Source organism: Pogoniulus pusillus, chromosome 40, assembly GCF_015220805.1.
Source record: "Pogoniulus pusillus isolate bPogPus1 chromosome 40, bPogPus1.pri, whole genome shotgun sequence".
In the NCBI taxonomy this organism is placed as follows: domain Eukaryota; kingdom Metazoa; phylum Chordata; class Aves; order Piciformes; family Lybiidae; genus Pogoniulus; species Pogoniulus pusillus.
In genome coordinates, this window is record NC_087303.1 from 273,020 (window position 1) to 286,742 (window position 13,723).

Consider the following 13,723-nt stretch of genomic DNA (forward strand, 5'->3'; position numbering starts at 1 on the left):
GATATGTTTTTTTCCTCCACCCTGAAAAGAATCTCTTTTAAGTCCACCTGCAATTGCTGAGGACATCTGTGGCTTGGTAGTTTCCCAGAACTCAGTCCCAAGTGTGTTAAATTAGCAGATAACAGCAATGATGTAAGTCTCAAAAAGATCTTGCAGGTTTTTTTTAGGATGGGGCTAACAAAATGAGCAGCTGAATCTAGTTGAGAGGTGTCCCTGCCCATGGCAGGGAGGTTGGAGTAGGTAATTTCAGAGGTCACTTCCAACCTGAGCCATTCTATGAATTCCACCTTCATGGTTGTGAGTTCTGGAAGTATAAAGTAATTTCAGTTTAAAAGTATAAAGAAGTTGTTTGCATATTTCAGTCATTTTCAAGAGCCTGTCTTTAATTTTAACATACAGCATTGCCTCAGGGGGATTAGAGCAGAGGTCCCTTCCAACTTCTAACATTCTATGAAGTATAAAGAGTGAGGCTGGGCTGCATAGATGTGTGCAATTTGTGAGTGTCTCTGGGTATCTCCCTCTTTGCTTAAAACACAGCCAACAGTTAAAATTGAAGTCATGGAGATATTTCACACAGTCAGTGCTGGAATTAACACTAAACCGTGGTCACGCTCACTGTTGCCTCACAAAAGTGTTCTCTGGAGTTTAAAGTTTCAGCTGATAACTTGATAGGAAGGTTTTAAAGTTACCTCAGGGCTTGGCGCTGGCCTTGATGCTGCAATCACAGCTAAAATCAGCAAGGCTGACCTCAGCCTTAAATCTCAGTGCAGAGCATAATTCATCCCTGCAGTGGAAGAAGTGTTGCAGCAGACATCGAACTTAAACGCTTCCAGCTCCTGCCAGAGAAGTGTTTCTACCTCAGTCACCCTTGTCCTGTCTTTAGACACAGATGATTGGTTTTTTTCCTGAACCTTGACTTCTTTCGTTATTTAGAAACTTAGGAGGAGTCAACTTGGGAAGAGGATTTGTAGGAGAGATTTTGCCTCTCACAGCTTCCTAACATAAAATAAATGAACCAGCTGTGTGGTGACATCCAGCTGTGATCCCAGTGAGGTAATAGCAGCATAGGCAGCAGAAAAGAACAAGGCTTATTGTTAGGGTAGAGGTGACTGGCAGATGACTGACTTTGTAGATTCACAGTCTGCACTGGGTTGGAAGGGACCCTCAAAGGTCGTCGTGTCCAATCCCCCTGTGGTCAGCAGGGACACCTCCACCTAGATCAGGCTGCCCAGGGCTGAATCAAGTCTGATCTTGTATGTCTCCAGGGATGTCTTCTCAACCACATCCCTAGGCAGCCCATTCCAGTGTTTCACCACTCTCACTGTGCAGAACTTCCTCCTGATGTCCAACCTAAATCTGCTCTGCTCCAGCTTCAAACCACTGCCCCTCATCCTTTCACCACAGGCCATTCTCAAGGGTCCCTCCCCAGCCTTCCTGTAGATCCCGTTCAGATACAGAAACACTGCTCTGAACTCTCCCGTGGAGCCTTTTCTTCCCCAATCTGAACAGCCCCAACTCTCACTAGCATGAGAAAATCTGCCCCATTGTCACATGGAGATACAGCAGCAAGTGCTCCAGAAAATAGCAGAAGTAAACCTGCAAACAGGGAGAGACCACTTGAAATTAGGATAAAAAACTGTAAATGAGCTGCTTAGGCTGAACCTTCTTCCTTCTGCAGGTTCTTGTGCTTCCCAACAGCTGTTGCTGTGCCAGTGTTTGTGCACTGCTTCACCTGGTGCAAAGTGTTTCTAATGGGTGTGAGAACACTTTGAGCCAAGCCTTGGTGTGGCCTACAAGTTGTTGAAGTACCTCTGTTCTGCTAGGAAGGACTCCTTTGCTTGACTCCCTATTACAGGCTGGCTAATCACTCTTTTAGACTGGGGAGCCAGAAGGATCAAAGTCCTCTTCCAGCAGTAGATATTAAGAGTTGATCTGACTATGCAAGAATATTCCATGGGGAAGTTTGTTATGCTGATGAATAAAAGAATGCTCTTCATTCTGCTCCTCTTCTGCTCTGCATGTGTGAGGCCACATCTGGAGCGCTGGTCCGGTTCTGAGTCCTCAGTTCAAAAGAGACAGGGAGCAACTGGGGAGAGTCCAGTGGAGGCTATGGAGATGCCAAGGGATCTGGAGACACTGGAACAGGTTGCCCAGGGAGGTTGTGGATGCACCCTTCCTGGTGGTGTTCAAGGCCAGGTTAGGTGAAGCCTTGAGCAACCTGGGCTGGTGGGAGGTGTCCCTGCCCATGGCAGGGAATTGCAAGTGGATGAGCTTTAAGATACCTTTTGACTTAAAGCATTCTATAAACCTCTGTGAGGACCAAAGGCTGAGAGCCCTGGTGCTGTCGAGCCTGTGGAAGAGCAGCCTGAGGGGATCTGATCAGTGCTCAGCATGAGCTAAAGGTAGGGGGCAGGGGGATGGGACCAGACTCTTCTTGGTGGTGCCCAGCCACAGGACAGGAGGCAATGGACACAGACTGGAACCCAGAGGATTCCAGCTAAACATGAGGAAAATCATTCCTGTGAGGGTGGTGGAACTGTGGAGCAGTCTGCCCAGAGAGGTGATGGAGTCTCTTTATCTGGAGAGATTACAAACCCTCCTGGGCAAGCTGCTGTCCCAACTGCCACTGTGCTGTGATTCTGGGATTCCATGATTAATTTCTCTGATGTCAATACTCCTGCTCCTAGCTGGCTTTTACTGTTTGACCCCAAATCCCTGGTATCAAAATGCTGAGCAGCCAGATGATGGTTTTTACTGTCTCCTTTTTCAGTACACTCAGAAGAAGCCCTGTTTTTGCTGGCAACATGTTACTACCGCTCAGGAAAGGCCTACAAAGCATATAGGCTCCTAAAGGGACACAGCTGTACTACCCCACAGTGTAAATACCTGCTTGCAAAATGTTGTGTGGACCTCAGCAAGTAAGTAAAACCTCTCTTGTCCTGCCCAGGGTTCTAAATGTTTGGAGTGGTTTTGTTCGGATTGCTCTTTAAAAGCTGTCATGTTGCATGAATTAGTAATTCATTGGCTCCTTCTGCTCTGCAGGTTTGAGTTCAATTTTGCTTTCAGATATGAGCCTAATGAACGTTAATCCATATTGCAGAAGCCTCTGAAAGGTGTTGAGTATCTTAGAGGACTTGTCAGTTTAGGAGGAGAGAACAGTGATTGCTGAGATGACTTGGGGAGAGCACTCTGGAAAGTGTTTTGTGTTTCTTTGATACTTTACTGATTTCCTGAAGTGTTTCCAGTCTGAATTTAATGAATAGGCAACTTCCCTCCAACTGTGAGCCTGCTCCTCTTGCCCAGCTCCTGCTTATGGAGGGCTGAGGGAGAACATGGCAGAATCTGTTCTTAAAAACCTACAAACCCACCTTGAATCCACATCCAAGAATGCTGCACCCAACATCAAAATTAACCTTGACAGACTCAGTGCTGTTAGGGTATCTGGATGGGTTTCTTGTGTTTAACAGAATATGGAGGGAAAGAAACCGAAAGAAGTAAGCAGCTGGCTGTGAAATAATCCGTGTGGGGCTGGGTTGCCAATAGTGTGAAAGGGACTTTTCCCCTCCAAGTTCTGAAGTATTCTTCTAGAAGTCGTGAGACTTTTTTGGAGGACAGATCTTGTTTCAGTCTTGCAGGTGTAGTTGATTGTACCTGAAGTACAACCCATCAGTGAGGGTGGGGAGACACTGGAGCAGGTTGCCCAGGAGCTTGTTGGATGCCTCCTCCCTGGAGGTGTTCAGGGCCAGATTGGATGAGGCCTTGAGCACCCTGGGCTAGTGAGAGTTGTCCCTGCCCATGCAGGGTGGTTGGAACTGGATGATCTTTGGGGTCCTTTCCAACCTAAACCATTCTAGGATTCTGTGACGGTTCTTTATAGAACCTTAAATGTTCTTTTGGGGCTGTGCTGTGGCTTTTTGGCTTCTTTTTCTCAAATGACTTTCTTCTGATGGCCAAATAAAGCTGAATTTCGGTAGAACAGCTAATGTGATGTTTGGAGCATCACACAATAGGAGTTCTCCAGGTGCTGTTTATTGCCAGGTGTCCACCAGCAAATCTTGCTGGATGACAGACTCTCAATAGACTTCCATCTCTCCAGGGCTGAGCCCTTTGATCCAGTTCAGAATGCCTGTACAAAGCCTCTGATCCAGTTAAAGGTGTTCCAGGAGCTGTCCTTTCCACCCCAAACCATTCAGTTTGGTCAGGCATTACCCTGGGAGGTGTGGGACTCTGTCCCTGCAGGTGTTCAAGAAAGGTGTGGGGATGGCACTTGGGGACATTGTCTAATGACCATGGTAGTGTTGGGCTGATGCTTGGATGTGATGATCTTAAAGGTCTTTTCCAACTCAATTCCATGATGATTATTTATGTTGCAGGGTTTATGGTCTTGCTCACATGTAATCAAAATGCAGGGATGCCCAGAAGCACAGGGAAGCTCTTTTTTACTCTTTGATGCTGTCTTTTTAGCAGGCAAATCCTTTGGCGCCTTCAGAGGAATGAGGCTGCCTTGACTTGGTGTGCTTCTCTTGACAATCACCGCTTTTGCAGCTGTTAGGGTACAGCTTTCTTGGCCTGTTGAAAGGGAAATGGTCTTAATGCTCTGCTTTAGGTCCCAGTGGAATAAATTTTGAAGCTGCTTTCCCAAAGTCTGGGCTGTGCAGGCAGTGCAGCAGCTTCTGAGCTGCTTTCAGTGAGGTGGCATCTCTTAAACCTAGACTTCAGAATTTGTCCCATTAAACTGTCACTGCTGTTAGCTGGATGAGCTCATCCAGACACATGTACCTCATTGTCCTGTGGCAATGTGTGCTGGCAGAACCGTCTGTCTACGAGGCTTGTTTCAAGTGGAGGCAAGAGGAGGTGATTTGTTTGTGCAGGTGTCGCTCTCCAGTGCCAGGGGAATGCCTCTCAGGCCCAGCAGCTGTATGAAGTCGTTGTTAAGCCTAGCGAATGGTCCATTCCATGGAAGTGATGCTGCTTGCTTGCTGGTGTAGCGCCTTGTGATTATCTTGAGCCTCTCCTGCAAGCAAGGTGTTAAAATCCCAACCCTGTGCCATGTGCCGGTGTTGGGTCTTAACTGAGTATGTGGAGCCTTACAGATGTATTTCTTAGCTGGGAAACAGCCAGCTAGGGGATGGCCTAGCTGTTACTGCCTTCAAGAACAAAGTGTCTAGAAGACTTTCTTGTCTTCCATTTGGCATTCTCCCTAGGATTAGTCCCTTCTGGAAGAGCTATGCTGTGTGATGTCTCTCTGGTTTTGGACTTACGTGGGGATTGGATTTGGTTTTGTTTTTCTTCGCTCCCAGCAGAGAAGCTCAGCTCTGGAGTGCTGCACACCTCCGTGTTGCTAGAGGAGTCAGTCAATGATTTCTGATTCATTTGCAGGAACTGCTTTGTGGTTTTGAAAGCTCTGGACACTGACAGTGGGTTTCTGTTTTTATTTGCAGCAGGGTGAAACCCAGTGGACTGCCAATACTGTGAGCCTTGTAACCCCTTTCAACCTCTTGTTTTTTAAAAAGGCTTGCAGAAGGAGAGCAGATCTTATCTGGTGGAGTCTTGAACAAACAGAAAAGCCATGATGACATTGTTATGGAGTTTGGTGACTCTGCATGCTTTACCCTCTCCTTACTGGGACATGTCTACTGGTAATGTTGCTTTTCTTTTGCCTAATACAACTCTGGGGGCTGGCTGTTATTTGGCCAAGCTCAGTTTTAATCAGATGTATTTTTAGTCTCTGCAGGGTACACCTGTTTCTGGGTTCTGAGTATGGAGGGCTCAGGGACATGGCTGTGGGAGATACTTAACTCAGGGATGTAGGAGTGGTTTGTTGTTCACCCTGAGCTTCCTCTTTCCCAGGTTGTGAAACTCGCAATTCAAGAGTTGCTTTCATACCTTTTTGGGTTTGCTCTGTGTTCTTTCCATAGAAGAACTCTCAAGGCCTGTTTCTCAGGGTTGCCCCTGTGTTGTCCTGTGACCTGCAAATGAAAGTTTTGAGGACTCTGTCAGAAAAAAATCACAAATTCACTGTTTTGCCTTTGCTTAGAAAGGTTTCAGTAAATGAGAAGAGATTGAGCAGGCATAGTGGAGTTCTTGGATTCTTCTTGATCCAAATGCTGGAGCATCTCTGCTGTGAGGATAAGCTGAAGGAGCTGGGAGTGTTCAGCCTGCAGAAGAGAAGACTCCAGAGGGACCTCAGAGCTGCCTCCCAATACCTGAAGGGATCCTACAGGAAGGCTGCAGAAAAACATCCCTGAGGGTGTCTTGAGACAGGAGAAGGGGGAATGGTTTGAAGCTGATCAGAGCAGGGTTAGACTGGAGCTTAGGGAGAAGCTTTTCAGTATGAGGGTGGTGAGACTCTGAAACAGGCTGCCCAGGCAGGTTGTGGGTGCCTCTTTCCCTGGTTGTGTTCAAGGCCAGGTTAGATGAGGCTTCAGCAAACAAGCCTTGTTTTGAGGCATCCCTGCCCATGGTGGGGAGGTTGGAGCAGAGGATCTCTGAGTTGCCTTCCAATCTGAGCCATTCTGTGATTCCCTGTCACAGCTGCTGTAGTTCAGAAGCAGTTGTCTTTGTGCTTTATACAGACACTTAGTTGTTCAGTTTAGCTTCTGCTTTATATGCAGAGATATTATGCATAGATACCTGACATGGCTGGCAGGCTTGCAGGCAGGCTGCTCTTTGCAAAGCAGGAAAGAAGCTGTTTCAAAGAGCAGCAGCATCTTTCTAACCCAAAAGTTTTCCAGCTGTAGCAGTGCTTATGTAAGTTCTTTAAGGGTTGTGTCTACAGATGCCAGCTAACTTCAAAAGAATTCAGTAGTGTTCTGTAGCTTGAACAGTTGGGGATGTTGCTGTAACTCTCAATGTGGTTTTGTTTTTCAATTCCTCATCTGGAAAGCTGTCTTGAACAGAAGTGCTGTTCTTCAGCTTCTCTACAGACTGTTGTCACTCTTTGTTTTGCAGCAAGACAGACCGGCTTGCCAAAGGATCAGAATGTTACCAAAAGAGCCTTAGTTTAAATCCTTTCCTCTGGTCCCCCTTTGAATCGCTGTGTGAGATTGGTGAGTCTGCAGAACTTTGACTGGTGAAGCTGTTTTCTATATTTCTCCTTCTGTCAAGCTTTCTGATCTGCCATCAGAGTGTGACAAAGTTGATTTTACTCCTTGTCCAGAACTCGTAAGGACAATGGCAGCAGAATTCTTTGAGCAGTGATGCCATTAAAATGTTTTGCCAGTGTTTACAGCTTTGGTTCTGTTTTCTTCCATTTCCTTCTGCATCTCCAGATTTGCCAATGCCATATGTTTGCCAGCCTACAGTTAACAGAGCTTTAGAGGCTGCGCTTCTGAGAGTAGTTTAAAGCAAGCTATTGGTAATAGCAGTGATTTTCCAGGGGTTATAGTGGAAAAACACTTCTGATTTAGTGCATCAAAAGAAGTGTGGCCCAGCAATTTGAGAGATGTGATTCTGCCACTCTGCTCTGGTGAGACTTCACCTGGAGCACTGTCCAGCTCTGGGACCCTCAACACAATAGAGACAGGGACCTGTTGGAGCAGATCCAGAGGAGGCAACCAAGATGTTCAGAGGGCTGGAGAATCTCCCCTGTGGGGACATACTGAGAGAGTTGGGGCTGTTCAGCCTGGAGAAGAGAAGGCTTTAGGAAGACATTATAGCTACCTTTCTTTATCTGAGGGGAACTTACAGAAAAGTTGAGGAGGGACTGTTTAGAAGTGCTGGTAGTGACAGGACTTGGGGTAGTGGTTTGAAACTGGAGCAGGGCACATTTAGGTTGGATATCAGGAGGGAATTCTGCACAGTGAGAGTGGTGAGATACTGGAACAAGTTGCCCAGGGATGTGGCTGAGGCCCCATCTCTGGAATCATTCGAGGTCAGACTTGCTGTGGCCCAGAACAGCCTGATCTAGGTGGAGGTGTCCCTGCTGACTGCAGTGGGGTTGGACAAGATGGCCTTTGAGGGTCCCTTCCAGCCCAGTGCAATCCATGACTGTGTCCCTTCTAAAGTGCTCCAGCCCTGTCCTCCTTGTTTCAAAGGAGTCAATGTATAGGCTCTGGAATGACTCTGTAAATCTTCTTCCTCTCTTACAGGTGAAAAACCAGACCCTGACCAAACATTTAAACTAACATCTTTACAGAACTTCAGCAGCTGTCTGCCCAACACTTGCACAACGTTGGTGTCTAATCACAACATATCCCACAGGCAGCCTGAGACCGTCCTGATGGAAACGCCACAAGACACAATTGTGAGTTTAGCTAAAATGGTTAGGCTTGAAGCAGCCTTTGCAGCATTAGCTGAGACATTCTGATCAGAAATTACACTCTCTGGGTCAGGGAGGGACTTGTTACAGGGGCCTGTAGTGACAGGATGAGGGGCAATGGATTGAAGCTTGAGGAGGGCAGATTTACACAGGATCACAGGATGTTAGGGATTGGAAGGCACCCAAAGAGCTCATTGAGTCCAACCCCCCCACCAGAGCAGGACTGTCCAATCTAGCTTGGGTCACACAGGAACACATCCAGACAGGCCTTGAAAGTCTCCAGAGAAGGAGACTCCACCACCTCTCTGGGCAGCCTGTGCCAGGGCTCTGTGACCCTTACAGAAAAGAAGTTCCCCCTTGTGTTGAGCTGGAGCCTCCTGTGCTGCAGCTTCCATCCATTGCTCCTTGTCCTTTAGATTGGAGATGGGGAAGAAATTCTTTACTGTGAGGGTGGGGAGGCACTGGCACAGGTTGCCCAGGGAGGTTGTGAATGCTCCCTCCCTGGAGACGTTCAAGGCCAGGCTGGATGAGGCCTTGAACAGCCTATGCTGGTAGGACGTGTCCCTGGCCATGGCAGAGGGCTCAGAGCTGGATGATCTTTGGGGTCCCTTCCAACCCCAGATTCTGTGAGTCTAACAGCTGCCTTCTCTCTTTCAGGAGTTGAACAGAATCAACTTAGAATCATCCAATTCAAAATACTCCTCCTTGAACACAGACTCTTCAGTGTCTTACATTGACCCAGCTGTGATCTCACCAGACTCCCTTGGGTCAGGAACTGCCATGTTTTCAAAACCGCCTCAGAACAAACCAAAAACTGGGCGCAGTCTACTGGGAGGCCCTGCAGCTCTGACCCCACTAACGCCGAGGTAAGGCCTTGGGATAGACAATGTCTGCCTCCAGCTGGGCTGTTGGAAGCAGGGAAGGTGTCAGGGGCTGCACTACATGCTCCAGTACACATGCTGATAGTGTGTTACAAATACTGCTGCAGAAGCTGCTTCAGTAACTTGCTTTCAGTCCCAGTGCTTTTTAAACAAGCAGTTGATGGTTTAGATTAGGAGAGGAACTCTTAGTGTCATAGAATTGTTGAGGCTGGGAAAGACTTTTCAGATTATCAGGTTTAGCTATGAGCCCAGCACTACCAAGGCCACTGCTAAACCACATCCACGTGGTCTAGCAGCAGCACATCTACACTGCTTTTAAATCCCTCCAGGGATGTGCCTCCACCAGTGCCCTGGGCGGCCTCTTCCAGGGCATGACAACCTGTCAGGGGAAGAAATTGTTCCTCATGTCCAACCTAAACCTCCCCTGGTGCAATCTGAGGCCATTTCCTCTTGTCCTGCCACTTGTTTCTTTGGAGAAGAGACCAACACCCACCTGGCTCCAGCCTCCTTTCAGGGAGTTGGAAAGAGCCAAAAGGTCTCCTCTCCAAGCTGAACAAGCCCAGTGCCCTCAGCTGCTCCCTGTGGGACTTGTTCTCTAGACCCTAGCTGTAGTATGTTGCTTACTGTGATGTTCACTGGAAATTATTTTAAAGGAAATAAACCCTAAGAGCATTTTTTGAACAGCTCTTAAGAAGACCTCCTAGAGGATGGTCCTAGAGGGCACCTTATTTAAACAGCATTCTGTGACAAGCTGTTCACACTTGACTGCTCTGTGTCTGGTAGTCGTTGTGCAGGGAAATGAAGTTCTGCATTTATTTAGTTCAGGGATAAGAATATTTTTGCATTGAAGTCTCTTTTTTTTTTACATGAGGATATTAAGATAATAGAGGATTTACATTTAAAAATGAAGTAGTTTTGTGCTAGGACAAGGAGCAATGGCTTTAAGCTTGAGGAGGGCAGATTTAGACTGGAGATTAGGAAGAAATTCTTTCCAATGTCAGGGGGAGACACTGGAACAGGTTGCCTAGGGAGGTTGTGGCTGCCTCCTCCTGAAGGTGTTCAAGGCCAAATTGGATTAGGCCTTGAGCAACCTGTGCTGGTGGGAGGTGTCCCTGCTCATGGCAGAGGGGTTAGAACTGGATGAGCTTTGAGATCCCTTCCAACCCAAACCACTCTCAATCTATGAATCTGAGCCTGTTCTAACCACAGAATCAGGCCAGCTCTTGTGGTCTGCCAGTCAGACATTGACCTTCCTCTTCCTTTCGTTTTCAGCTTTGGAATTTTGCCACTAGATACCCCGAGCCCCGGAGACGGATCCTATTTACAAAACTACACAAACTCTTCTTCTGTAATTGATGTGCCAGCCACAGGAGCACCTTCAAAGAAGGTATCTTGCTTTCTGGAATGATTTTTCTTCCCCGAGTTTGACATTGCAGTGTACTTTAAAGAGGAATCCATAACGCAGAGAAAAAGCATCTGTGTGTGAGCGGTGTTGTGCTGAACTCAACGTAGCCACTGCTTACAAAAATCTGTTCTGAAATCTGCTTGACTGAGTGTGGAACTGATTGCAGCCTCCTTTAGCTAAGGAAATGGTTTGGGTTAATTAAGTGAGAATTAACTGTATATGTGCCTTGTCTAAGAAGTGTGTGTGTGTGTAAAACAACCACCGGATACTGACACTTACTGAAAGTTATTTACTGCAGCAGAATAAATTATCGTTCACCAACTCAAATTACAACCCAGTGAGGTTGGGGGTGCAGGGGGCAGTTCTGGTTTTAATCTACCTGCAGTTGGCCAGATGTTTCACAGAGTGGTTTGGGTTGGAAGAGATCTTCAAGATCATTGACGCTGCAATCCTCTTGCCGTGGGCAGGGACACTTCCCACAGGCCCAGGTTGCTCAATGCTTCATCCAGTCTGGCTTTGAACACTTCCAGGTTTGCAGCCTCCACAGCTGCTCCAGTGCCTCACCACCCTTGTGATGAAGATTTTCTTTCTAATGTCTCATCTAAATTCAGCTTCTTCCAGTCTGAAGCCATCAAGCACTCCAAATCTCTTGTAGCCCCTTTCAGGTACTGGAAAGCTGTTCTAAGGTCTCCCTGGAGCCTTCTCTTCTTCAGGCTACACAACCCAACTCCCTTAGCCTGTCCCCATAGGGGAGGTTTTGCAGCCCTCTGATGATCTTTGCGGCCACTTTTGGGCCTGCTCCAGCAGCTCCATGTCCTCCTTCAGCTGGGAGCTCCACTACTCCAGGTGGGGTCTCACCAGAGTGTGGAGTAGAGGGAGAATTTGTTCCTGATGCCTTTTTTAGACTTCCCTGAAGCATTAGCTAAAATCAAGCTAATTGTAGAATAATCTGCTAGAGTGAAGCAACTGTTTCTAAACCCCCAATAGTTTTGGGGCCTTGTGTATTTTATTTTTAAAATCATATTTGCAGCTAAGCAAAGGAAGTGCTGGGAGAAAGTACAACATATTGCGGGCAGAGATGTCTGTAAATATCCTCAGCTTGTTGTGTCAATTCCTTTGGCTAGCAAACCAGATTTTTGTTTTCTCAGCTTTCATAATAAGCAACAGTCTTTTATTTCTGATTAAAACAAGGCCTCTTTCCCCAGGCAAAATTCAGACACGTGCAGGCTGCCCAACTGGTGTTGCTAGAGACAGCCTGGGGAAGCTGCAGAGTCTTTACAGAATGGCTCAGTTCAGAAGGGACCTCAGAGATGAGCTACTCCAACCTCCCTACTGTGGGCAGGGAAACCTCTCAACTTGTCTCTGCTGCTCAAGGCCTCATCCATCCTGGCCTTGAACAACCCCAGGGAGGAGGCATCCACAACCTGTTCCAGAGTCTCACCACTCTCACACTGAAGAACTTCTTCCTAAGCTCCAGTCTAACCCTGCTCTTCCTCAGCTTCAATCCGCTCCCCCTTGGCCAGTCTCTAGACACCCTCAGGAAAAGTCCCTCTCCAGAATTCCTGCAGGCTCTGTTCAGGTATTGGGAGGCAACTCCTGGAGTCCTCTTTTCCAGGCCAAACACCCCCAGCTCCCTCAGCTTGTCCTCCTATCAGAGCTGCTCCAGCCCTTGGATCATCTTTATGGCCTTGTCTGGACCCACTTCAACAGCTTCTGTCCCTCTCCCTTCAGAAGATTGTACAAATGCTAAGAACACTGTAAACCACCAAAGATTGACAACTTTGCGTGCAGGGCCTGAAGAGGGTTTGGAGTCCCCACTTTTAAGTGTTTTTAGATAAATGTGCTTTCAGGGCTGTTTCCAAAGAATCCTGGAACCTCAGGTGAAGTCAGACTGCTGCTCTCTTGCAAGCATTCATTGAATTCTAGTTCACATCCCAGAGGAATGGAAACACTGCTGGTGTCTGCCCGCAGCACAGGAAGGACATCAAAGTGTTGCAACCAGTCCGGAGTAGGCCATGAAGATGCTGCAGCTCTGCTATGAGGATGGGCTGAGAGAGTTGGGGCTGTGCAGCCTGGAGAAGAGAAGGCTTCCAGGATACCTTGGAGTGGCCTTCCAGGATCTGAAGGGGGCTACAGGAGGGCGGGAGGGGGGGGTACTATTGACAAGGTCTTGCAATGACAGGAGGAGGAGGAATGGGTTTAAACTGGCAGAGGGGAGACTGAAACTGGATGTTGGGAAGAAGTTCTTGGCAGTGAGGGTGATGAGAGACTGGCACAGGTTGCCCAGGGAGGTTGTGACTGCTCCCTCCCTGGAGGTGTTCACAGCCAGGTTGGATGAGGCCTTGAGCAGCTTGGTCTAGTGGGAGATGTCCCTGCCCATGGCAGTGGGGTTGGAACTGGATGATATTCAAGGTCCCTTCCAACCTAAACCATTCTGTGATGTGTGGAGGGCTGCCTGTTTGGTCATTGTTGCTTCACTCAGCCTAGCCTTGTGGAAAGGAAATTAAAAGTTGCTTCTTTTGACTGGGTGAGAAACTGCCAGAGTTGCCATAGTGATAAATGAGAGGAGGATGTTGGTGACAGTTGCAGAACTATTTGTTCTTTTCTAAAAACAAAACGAGGCTATTTCCCTGTGTCTTTAGCTGATGTAAAAGTTGGTGAGGGGTGCTGATGGACTGGAGGTGGCTGATAGTTTAGAGCTCTTTATAGTGAATACAAAATTGAAATCAGTGCAAGTAATAGTGTTGGATTTCTCATAGCAGAGCTTCATGGAGTGGCTTAGGCTGGAAGGCACCTTGGAGATCATCTCCTTCCACCCCCCAGCTGCTTCACTGCTTGACTTGGCTGCTCAAGTCCTCATCCAACCTGGCCTTGAACACCCCCAGGGAGGAGGCCTCTGCAACCTCTCTGGGCAACCTGTTCTGGAATCTCAACGTCCTTGTGCTGAAGAACTTCTTCCTCAGCTCCAGTCTAACCCTGCTCTCCCTCAGCTTCAAACCATTCTCCCTTGGCCTGTCACCTTACAGAAGGTTTCTCTGCAGCCTTCCTGCAGGATCCCTTCAGGCACTGGAAGGCAGCGGTCTCCCTGGGGTCTCCTCTTCTCCTGTCTGAGCAACCCCAGCTCGCTCAGCCCATCTTCACAGCAGAGCTGTTCTAGCCCTTGGATCACCTTTGTGA

General features: G+C 47.7%; 1 protein-coding gene across 5 annotated transcripts in view; it reads left to right on the forward strand.

Moving 5' to 3' along the window:
- Positions 1 to 13,723, forward strand: part of CDC27 (cell division cycle 27) — a 42,492-nt gene that overhangs the window by 9,570 nt on the left and 19,199 nt on the right. For all 5 annotated transcript variants that reach the window (XM_064174723.1, XM_064174721.1, XM_064174722.1 and 2 more), the window contains exons 3-8: positions 2,771 to 2,918; positions 5,514 to 5,639; positions 6,952 to 7,049; positions 8,091 to 8,245; positions 8,918 to 9,126; positions 10,414 to 10,528. In XM_064174723.1, coding sequence (XP_064030793.1) covers positions 2,771 to 2,918; positions 5,514 to 5,639; positions 6,952 to 7,049; positions 8,091 to 8,245; positions 8,918 to 9,126; positions 10,414 to 10,528 — 851 coding nt within the window. The remainder of the gene's footprint in view (positions 1 to 2,770; positions 2,919 to 5,513; positions 5,640 to 6,951; positions 7,050 to 8,090; positions 8,246 to 8,917; positions 9,127 to 10,413; positions 10,529 to 13,723) is intronic.